Genomic DNA, 11267 nt, shown 5'->3' with positions numbered 1-11267 from the left:
CATAAAAGTGCATAATAGATGTTAAAAATCCATACCTGTTCAACGGTGCTAGTAGCCCATTTATAATGTATCTGTCGGTTTCTAAGTCATTTTCCTACATCATTGTTTAAAGAGCAGTGGTAGAAACGTTCTTTAGTGAGACGAGTGCAAGAAAAATATAAATAAACACTTTGTAAATTAATCTCAACAGTCGAATCATTTACCGCATCACATGCATTCTGTAAGGAAATATAATGAATTTACTTAATTAAATTAAAAGTTTGTATAGTCAGGGAGTATGGTAAAATAAATAGTAACTACGTTCTGGTTTTGGAAAGAAACAAAACCAAACTCAAGAGATAGCCATGATATGTATTTCAATATAACTCATGCACCCCTTCACAATACAAATTTATAGGAAATTGTACGTAAATAAGAACACATAATTGTACCATGATTAAACAATATGAAACTAAAAAATATAAACAAACTATTTATTAGAGAAGCAACGTACGAGCATGAAAGAAAAACTGAGAAGAATTCAAATAGCATGACATCATTCACCTTGGAACTTAAATCACTGACACAAATGGTAAAATGATCTATAAAAATAATAAAATAAAATTGTTGATTAGTCAGAATATTGTTCCAAAGACATAAGTTGTTCAACATTTGAAATGTGTAAACGAAGATCATTGAGTAAATTAATTATCAGTCACTCAAAGTACCTTTTTTTATTGCACCATACTTGATTTGTCCCCAAGCTTTTATTCTGTTTCAATATATAATTAGTAACATGTAGAAAAATAAAGATATTACAAATTGTTTATGGGAACAATTATAGCTAAAAAAAAATAATCTTTCATAAAAGCATCTTAAAACCAAGTATATTAGAATAAATAAGGAAACATCAAACCAATGAATAGAACAATACTATGTGAATTTGAAATTATCAACAATTTTAAACAATTCTTCACAACAATATCATTAAAGAAATCTACCATGGAATAAATACAATACCAACCCAAGAACACCAATATTTATATTCGACATAGTAGTAAAAGGAATTTTTTTGGCGAACATACAAAGACAATTTATTCTATGCGTTCCCTTATTGGAACTGGAATGTCATCAGAACACATTAGATCAAATGTCCAATATCTAGTGGCCTTCCCTTTTTATCATTCTAAGACTTGCTTCAGAAAGCTTTCCAACAACCTCAACCCCCATGTCCGGCGTCTCCTCTACCACTGAACGGGTTGCATCATATCTTGGCGTATCCGGGATAATATCGAATAGCTTACATTATGGACATGTGTAACATAAAGAATCTATATTTTCATCATGCGAGGTTAGGGGCGTAGGAACATTCAAACACTCTCATTCATTGGCCGAGGAAGCCATGGACCAAATTGAAATTTTAATTGAGGAATTATTGCAAATCACCAACCAAAGCTAAGAATAAACAGAAAAAAAAGTAATAAAACTCACCCACTTAAGATGAAAAATTAAATAAGCGACAACGAGAAAAACTTGCAATCTAGCGTATTTTGGATCCTTAATGATAGTAAAGAACGAGAAGAGATTCTACGATCGATAACGTATTATCCGTTATGTAAGATTTTCAACTACATCGAATATAAGTTTTTCATAATACCAACAACTAAACAATGTTAATAATACTCGAGTGTAAGGCGTGAACTGAATTTAGTATGTTGGTATCAATTACACCAGAGAGCATAGTGATTCAAAACACTCACAAAGAAAATTAAATAGGTTGGAGAAATTAAATTGATCGATTTTAAAAGAATTAAATTCTCAAATTATTTATCAATTGTTTACCACCCATTGACACTTCAATTGCCATACCCAATATATAAATCAAAAGATTAAACTAGAACTTTAGATCACTTCTACAAAAAAAAAAATATATATATATATACCAAGTAGAAGAACCACACGAATTAAGTTACCAAGCTTAAATTTGATTCCAAACAACACAGACATCCATATTTACAAAGTTTTTTTTTTTTTTTTCTATTTTTTCTCACTTTAAGTTATCCATAAACATAACCAATGAAAGGAATGAAAAACAAACCTAATTTTAACTTCAATGTAAAGAATAATATTCATCAACTTAAGACATGTCTACTAAAAATAACTTTGATTCGTGTTACAAACACTTGAAAAACACAAATCTAGCTTTATACCATATTATCTTTGAAAAAAATACTAAATACCTTCGATTAGTATTCGATTTTACATTCTCCAGCTACAAAACAAGCAAAACATTGCAATTAGGGTAGATACAGAAAAATACTTTACATGTGTTTATATATTCTACATTTTCCAACACGGTGAAAGGAACAAAAATAGAATATCACATTGACGTCGATTTTAGATACAACACAATAATCTGGAACTTTTTTTTTTTCTAAGATTTGGGAAAAAATCAGCGACGAAGAAGAAGAAGAGGAAAATATTAGAAAAAATGAGATTGTCTGGTGGTGGTGATGGGTGATGTGTAATGGTGGATTGGTAAGTGGAGAATAAATTATTGTAATAAATTATGTAAAATCAATTACTTTAAATTAAGTAAAGATTAAGATATTAATTTTTGGTTAATTTTTTCTGTTTATGATAATGGTATAATTGAGTGGGACAACAAAAAAAAAAAGAATTGGAATAATAGAATGGAACGGCGAGAATACAATGTAATACAAGAGAAATGATAAATTTAAAATGAAGAATGAGAGAAAGGAGAGAGAGAGGATGGTACATTTAAAAATTGCATTTTGAACGCGTGAGTTACAATCTCTGTTAAATATTAACGAAGACGGATTTTTTGACAATATTTTAGAAATAATAGTAGATTTATGAAATTTTCAAATCATGGGGTAAATCACATAGAAGTTTTATGTTATTTTGTATATTTTTTTTCTAAATTATGTTGCTAATTAGTAACATAATGCTATTTTATCTCTAATTTTTGTTCCTACATGCGACATAATTAATTTACGTCTCTAATTAAGCCGAATTTTTTTATGCCCCTATTTTCCGTCTCTATTAGGAACGAGTTTTATTTCATCCCTAAATTCCATGCCCAATTAGTACAAGAATACCATTTCTCTAATTCGGTCTTTAATTTCGTCACTAATAAAGACACTAATTTTTATTACAAATATGTTTTTTTTTTTTTTTTTTTAATAGTGAAAGTATAATTGTTTAAAATAAATTTAAAAGTAATTAAGAATCTAACAATACATTAATCAATAGAAAAAAATAATATGTAATAAGACTCTACTATTAATTTGGAGACCACACTCCAATTGGTGTGATGACGACAACAATGACAAAAATGGAGGAGAATATTGAGAGAAGAAATGATCGAAAAGAATATTTTGGTAAAAAAATGAAAATCCTTGATAGTAAATAGTATTTTATTTTTATTTTTTAATTTCAAAAAATTAATTCTCTTTAATTTTTATACTTCATCTGTCCGGGACATATTACTCATTTGTTCCGGACACTGTTATTTATATAGTAAAAATTACTAAATTAATGATAGTAAGTATTGATATTATTTTTATATAAGTGATAGTGTTAATATTTGTGTTTGTTTGGGGTTTTTCCGAAACTTCACTATTTTTATTCAATTTTTTTTCTCAAAAAAATATCAAATCAAATACTTATTTTTTTATTTTTTATATTATATTAAAAATAATTTTACAACTATTTTATTTTTTATATTTTATTAAAAATCAATTTTACAATCAAAATATTACATCAAAATCTATTTATATCACATTATACAACTATTCACATTCAAAATTTTTACTATTCAAATTTCAATCCAAATTCAAAACCCCCAAACAAACACACCCTTAAAATATAAATTAGCATATATGTTTTAAATTTTTTAAAATGTGTATAATATTTTTTATGATTATATCTAAATAAAATATACCCCCTTAATCCGGCTAATAAGTACATATTTAATTTTTTGGCGCGTAACTTAAAAAATAAACTTCCTCCATCCACCTTAAAGGTTTACATCTACTTTTTGTGTGTCGCTCTTTGAATACTAAGTATTATATCAAAACATAGTATAATGTAAGTAAACAAGACAAAAATACTTCTATTAATGTCTTATAATACAAATATAATGATATTTGTATACAAACTTATACAAATACAATGATATTTTTAATATTAAGTACAATGACGCAAAAGGTAAATGTAAAGTTTCAAAAGACAAATGAAGTAATATTTTAATTACACTGAGTAGTTAAAGGTAGTTTAAAGACAATCTTAGCCATTATTTTTTTAGTAAAAAAGTAATGATATTAAAAATATTTGTAAATAATGAACTATTTAATAAAATATTTATATTTTAATTGAACAAATCAAAATAGAAATATAAATATTTTTTTGCCAGATGGATAAAATATATAAAATGAAAATCATTTTTTTTAGAATTATATTTTATGTAATATAAATAAATAAATAATATATTTTTTTTATTGTTAATATAAACAAGTTTTATAAAAAATTCGAGAATTTATAAATATAAATAAAATTATTTATTTACTAAAAAAATACTCCCTCCGTCCCATAACAACATATCAATTTTTTCATTTTAGTCCGTCTCATAACAAAGCATCCATTTCATTTTTTTTTTTAGTAATTGTACTGTTTACCTAACATTACAAATACCCTTACAACTTACAATATATTACATAAATGTCATCACCTTTATATCACACATACTAATAAAGTTATTTTAGTCATTTCTACTTTATTCCTATTATATCCCAATATAATAATAATATTTCTAAAACTACGTATAAAAAACAAATAGATACTTACTTCGAGAGAGTAAAAGTAATATTTTTAATGAATATACCTGTATAATAATAAAAAATTAATAAAATTAATTTTTATTTATTAAATAAACTTAATATTAATAAATTTTATTAAAATAAATAAAACTGAAAACGAAAAATGGATCACCTATCTTGAGTATAAAGAAGAAAATTGAAATGTAAGAAATAAATAAAAATGATTATTTTTTCAAATTTTTAAGTCAAATTAACCAGAAAAGAAAATTTATTTTATTTTTCCAACTTTCATTTCTTAATACCAAATACTCCATTGCACCACAATTGACACTATTTTTATTTTTGTATGTTATGTAACAATTAACATTTTTCTATTTTTGGTAAAAATTATTAAATCAAAACATATTTAAAAAATATAAATCAACTTAATTCATTACTCCATATAACATCAACATCGTAAATAAAGTATAAACCAATCAAAACTCCTTTATTTTTATCTCTCTCTTCAAAAAAAATAAATATATTTATCTATATTTAAAACTAATACATTTTTTATAAAATTGATTTATGTTAATTATAAATAAAAAAATATTTTTTTATTTATTTGAATTATAGAAAGTTTTATTTTCTACAAAATAATATCTATATTGCATATATTTTATAATTGATATATAATTTTTAAATATTTAAACATATATTTTAATTTTTTTAATTATATATATTAAATTTACTTTAAAATTATAAATATTATTAATTATTATTAAAAATAATATAATAATATTATAACTAATTACTATTAACTAATTAAATATTTTCTCCGTCCACTCATACAGTATATAATTACTTTTGGCGCGGTGTTTAAGAAATAATAGTATTTTAATTATAGTTGATAATTAAAAATAGTGTAATGATATTTTTGTCCTTGTTTTTTTGGTGTAAAAATAACGATCTGATGTAAAGTAAAAATATTTATGAAAAAATAAAATATTTAATAAAATATTATTGAACGTTTTAAAGTAAAAATATATATATTTTCTAGGTGGACAAGGAATATTACCTTACCTATTATCAAATGGGGAGAGAGTACTCTCTAAACAAAACCTCGAAATCATACACACATAAATTGAAACTTCTGTTGCTCGAGATGCTTTTGGCTCATTTAACACGCTACTAATTTCTTTTTCTTTATTTACTTTTTAAAAAAATCACATGAGGACACGTAATAAATATTGACGTGGCAGCATCTCCTTCACTTCTAGGCGGTGCAGTAAATCCAACGGCAGATGATGTCGGAAGCACTGTCATATCGATTCAGGGGCAACCGCCGTTATTTTGAGAGCATCGAAGGGCAATATGGACATTTAATAAAGTACACGGTGCGCCTTCCTATATAAATTGCCTCTGCCCGACGATCTTCACCACTCTTAAAATATTAAAAATATATTAAATAATCTCTCTCGCGTCGCGTTGTTCTGAGGCAGCCCCTCTGCGCGTTCTTCACCGTTTCGCCAGATCCGTCCTACTCTGGTACGTAGTTTCCTTAGATCGGCTGTGTTTGTCATAGATCCAAACGTTTGTGGATTGTCTGGGAACGAAAGCTGCTTTGATATTGTTTCTGGCTGGGTGTTCTGATCTAGAATTTTGTGGTTTAGATTGTTTAATTTTCATGATTTGTGCTTTTTAGTGAATTTGTTAGTTTGTCTATCTAGTTAAAATTTTCGATTCGCTCTTTATTTTTTCTAGTTCGAAGTCTAGGGGTGATCAGGAGGTTTGGATTTTATTCGTTTAATCTTTTGTTGAATTGACAGTGTTTATATCTGCTTTAGTTTTGATCTGATCTGGAATATGTTGTATCCATTAAGTAGGATCTGAAATGTAAACCTATTAGAATTTGTTTGGTAATGTTTTACGATGGGATCGGTTATGTTATGCATTCGGCGATTGTTATGCATATTTAAGTGATTTGTGGGCATTATGTTCTGTTACGGAGATTCATAGGCGACAATGCGCTTCATTTAATTGTTGCTTTTCTGTAAAATTGTGTCTTGAGAAGTTTTGTTGTAGGTGTTATATGATATTTTTATGTATATCTTTAAGTATGACTCCGTTGATATATGTATTCTAGCATCGAAATAATATTGACTGTATCAGCTTGCTCGTCAGTATTGAAACTACATCGTGGTACAACTGCAGAGTCGGTATTAAGTGTAGATAATATAGAATGGTGATCTAATATGTTATATACAAAGAGGTTTCAAGCAATGGAGTGGAGTGTTATTAGAATTTAACGGCATGTTGATTTGCTTTAGTTCGTTTTATTTACTATTTTACTTTCTATAGACCACTTCATATCACCTTTTTCACTAAATCCTGGTATGATGAATGGAAACGAGAGCATTTACTAAATTATCTTTGCTTAGACTGGTGTTTGGATATACTGGTCATTGCCTGTAGCTATGACACTTGAAACTTATCAGTCTTTGTATTGTTTACATGATTACATATAGGGATCTAAAGCACGAACGAGAAATGGGGCTGACATTCACAAAGCTTTTTAGCCGGCTTTTTGCCAAGAAGGAGATGCGCATTCTGATGGTTGGTCTTGATGCTGCTGGTAAGACCACCATCCTGTACAAGCTCAAGCTTGGAGAGATTGTCACCACAATCCCTACAATTGGTATGCCCCATCATTTCCTTTATCAATCTTGTTTCTTTTAGTTACTGCGCTCCTCTTGAGTCAGTCAGGTGAAATGTATTTTGTTATCTCATGTATTTTGATTGAGCTGGCTTTTGAGTATTCATTATTTGTGGTTCAGGTTTCAATGTGGAGACTGTTGAGTACAAGAACATTAGCTTCACAGTCTGGGATGTCGGGGGTCAGGACAAGGTGGGCTTGTTGCTATTTTTTATTTGTTTATGACAGCTTGTTACTTGTTTTGTTCAACAATTTATTAATTTTGTATTTTCTTTTGAACGAAATAAAATTGGAGCTTTTTCTTTTATCTTTTGAGGGTTTTGGTTCTGGTAAGCTGGGAAATACCTTTTGACCCCCCTCCCTCCTGTTTGGCCACTGATCCTTGGAATTGCTGTTTAATAAGTTTTCCTCTTGCAGATCCGCCCACTGTGGAGGCATTACTTCCAAAACACTCAGGGCCTCATCTTTGTTGTGGATAGCAATGATAGGGACCGTATTGTGGAGGCGAGAGATGAATTGCATAGGATGTTGAATGAGGTTATACTCCTTCTTTTTCACTTGTTTGAATTATATCTGACTTATACTACTGAGATAACTTCTGCAACTAGGTGAATAATACATAAAATACTCACTGATGACCATAAACTTTTGTAAAATGGCTATTTTTTTTAGGTTGCTATGGTTAAGTGGAGGTTACGTTTATATATTTATATTTTAGTTTACTTTAGATCTCTATTGAGAAGCAATCCCGCAAGTTGTATAATCTATTAAGCTTAACTGTCTATTAAGTATGTGTGTAGGAGGTGAACTATTACTTGTACCATGAAATCCATTGCATCATTGCATTGGATCGGATTCTAATGTTTGTACTCACTTGATGTAATATACTCTGAAAATCTTGAGCATTCAGCAAGGCTCATATTCCGAATTCTGTGCCAACTGTAAATAGGAGAAATATATGTGAATTATACAAAAATTCACTTACCACACCTTGTCTATAGTTTGTTTTGTCTAAGCTCTGAGTTCTGACCAAATACTAAGTAATGAGGGAAAAATGGATTGTATTGATATGATGCAGGATGAGCTGAGAGAGGCAGTATTACTTGTATTTGCGAACAAGCAAGATCTCCCTAATGCAATGAATGCTGCTGAAATTACCGACAAGCTGGGACTGCACTCACTCAGGCAGCGCCACTGGTAAATCAATCATCCGACTAGAAGCAGTGTTGGTGTTTGTTTAAGAGATTGTATGGGTAATAGCGTTTTTATTGGCCTTTCAGGTACATCCAGAGCACCTGTGCTACCTCTGGGGAGGGGCTGTACGAGGGGCTTGATTGGCTCTCTAACAACATTGCTAACAAGGCAAGTGCTTGCTTAAAAAACAATCATTCGTTACATAAAATAACAGAAATACAGACACAATGGGGTTTAATTGTTTGTTTCCACTATAAATAATATATGTGCAGGCATAAATGTTGGGAGTTAGTGAAGCGTCGGGTGCTACAGAGAATTCCTTCCATCTAGCTTTGTATTAGACGAAACATACTGTGACTGTGACAGCGACTGCAACAGTGACAGTCAGTGTCTTCTCGCTACTTTTCATTAATGTGTTTTTGGTTATGGTTATGGTTATGGTTTAGGATACCCTTTTTCAAAGTGCTCTGGCGGGCTTGGCTTGTTTCATATATTTGCAAACATATGCTTTAATGGAATGGAATGGAATGGATTGGAATGCAATGCAATGGTGTTAAAATCTTCCGTCATGTTATTCATTAATTTCCTACATGCATCATGTTATGCCGGTTGTGCTTGTTTGTTTGTTTGTTTGTTTTGTTCGGTGGGAAACAGGAAACTCAGGCACGACATTACTAGTCTGGAGTGCTACTATGCTAAATGTAATCCAGGAAGGACTTTATGCATCTCAGATCGATCTATCTGTTTAGATGCAATACATTATCTGGACATATCTTGGATTAAGATTTTTGGAGGCTACGACTTTAGGAGATGGGCAGACAAGAAATCTATGCAATTCGGGGCTGGTTTGGATGGATTGATATATATATATATATATATATATATGCAGCAGCATGGGGGTGCTATATCCCCATGGGACCAAGTCCAGGTGAACAAAGTGGGGAGCAGGTACGATAATATATTCCCACACTTTATCCGAGTTTGGAACTCTAGAAGTTGCATGTGGATGGAGTTCCTTTTAGGTTGAAATTATAATATTATTTTAATAGATTATAGGGTAAATTATTTTTTTTTAGTCCCGCCCCGTAGTATCTATCAATCGTTTTTATTATTTTAGGACTTGAAGTGGACAATATCTGAAAATAGTCTACTAAATTTATTTTGCTAAAATGGTTCTCGTATTGGATTCGCCGCGTTGGCCTGTCATTGCTGATATGGCGAAAAAAAAAGGTTCATTTAAAGTTTTGAAAATGATGAAAAAGGGTCGTATACGGGATTAAAAAAATAGTATATCTAAATATTTTGTAAAAAAATAAAATAAAAGAAAATAAACTATTTTCAGTCATGATTTTAAAATAATGCATTAGGTCAAATAGGAGACTAAAAAAATTGAAAGGCTAATTGGAGCAATAGTGCCATGTTCGATTAAATAAAAGCTAGTAGGTTTTAGTAAAAAATTATTGAGAACTTAATTTAACTTATTTGGATGAGATTAATAATCCTTTATTTGTGTATTTTTACGCAGGATTTTAATTATATTTGAATTTTAATCAATTAAAGTTATTAAGTAATTCAATTGAATAAAATAATATTATATATTTATCTTTGAACATACTTATATATTGCTCTACAGTAATATATTTTGATAATATTTTATTAATCAATAAAAATGTGTAAGTTAATTTTATATTTTTGTACTTCTAGGTATAAAAAAATTGAATAATATTGTTAAATTTAGTAGTAGTTTGATATATATACATATATATGAATTATTTCTAATGTAATATATATTTTTAGTGAAATTAATGAAAATAATAAAAGTAATATGTTAACTTGAAAGACAGAAGTATTTGGTGGTGAGTCCGTAAAAACCCTCGAGATTCGTTTAGAGATTTTTATAGATTTCAATTAATATATTTTTTTAACTTTCTATGTACATATTATAATAGCATACAAAATTGTATAACTAAAGCTTTTTGGGGAATACATGATACATCTAGACCATTGGATCAATTGGGTCTTTCATTATAGACTTGGTTGTATACAAAGGAAATTTATCGTATTCTAAATCATGAAAGAAAGTCCAATAAATAAAGGTTCTTTGTACTTTTTCTTTTTTTTTTTTTTTTTTTTAAATGTGAGAAGTTACGGCCGCTACTTTTTGGATGCGCTTTAGGTAAATCTATAACAGAACTTAATAGCTTGCAAAGTAGGCTCAATAAAATAAGTTACACTAGACAAATCATGTGTGACAGATAAGACATGAAAACGTCGATGCTTAAACTCATAACTAAGTTCTTAAGTTAAGCATATTAATGGTTAAGAATTTAAACATCGGGAGGTGTATAATTGGCTATGTGAGTGTGTGAAAAAAAGGTACGTTGTTGTCTCGAAGGATAGAGCCTTAAGCAGCGTGCAATGCAATATTATGCTATGGCGGATAGATGTCTTTAGGTGAGTTGTTCAAGAAGATCTATACTAAAAATAAAAGGCATGGTGTCTTTAGGTGAAACTAAAAATAACTTAAGGCATGGTGTCTTTTTCAGTTTCACCCAAAG

General features: G+C 29.1%; 1 protein-coding gene across 1 annotated transcript; it reads left to right on the top strand.

Annotated features, from left to right (window-relative positions):
• The first annotated feature begins 6205 nt into the window (after window positions 1-6205).
• Window positions 6206-9252, top strand: LOC127241341 (ADP-ribosylation factor 2-like). The gene is made up of 7 exons (XM_051260349.1): window positions 6206-6347; window positions 7328-7497; window positions 7637-7707; window positions 7933-8052; window positions 8594-8712; window positions 8796-8877; window positions 8982-9252. The coding sequence occupies exons 2-7, from the start codon at window positions 7350-7352 to the stop codon at window positions 8985-8987; spliced, it is 546 nt and encodes a 181-aa protein (XP_051116306.1). The 5' UTR covers window positions 6206-6347; window positions 7328-7349; the 3' UTR covers window positions 8988-9252.
• The last annotated feature ends 2015 nt before the right edge of the window (window positions 9253-11267 follow it).

Source organism: Andrographis paniculata, unplaced genomic scaffold (genome assembly GCF_009805555.1).
Source record: "Andrographis paniculata isolate CXL003 unplaced genomic scaffold, ASM980555v1 Contig82END, whole genome shotgun sequence".
Classification (NCBI taxonomy): domain Eukaryota; kingdom Viridiplantae; phylum Streptophyta; class Magnoliopsida; order Lamiales; family Acanthaceae; genus Andrographis; species Andrographis paniculata.
The sequence above is the reverse complement of the archived record's forward strand: the minus strand, read 5'-3'. Positions and strand labels throughout refer to the sequence as shown.

What these genes read in the sequence shown, in the direction of transcription:
- LOC127241341 (XM_051260349.1), top strand. Translation starts at nt 7,350, where the DNA reads ATGGGGCTGACATTCACAAAGCTTTTTAGCCGGCTTTTTGCCAAGAAG. An exon ending in CACCACAATCCCTACAATTG is followed by an intron (nt 7,498 to 7,636) that starts GTATGCCCCATC and finishes TTTGTGGTTCAG; the next exon opens with GTTTCAATGTGGAGACTGTT. An exon ending in ATGTCGGGGGTCAGGACAAG is followed by an intron (nt 7,708 to 7,932) that starts GTGGGCTTGTTG and finishes TTCCTCTTGCAG; the next exon opens with ATCCGCCCACTGTGGAGGCA.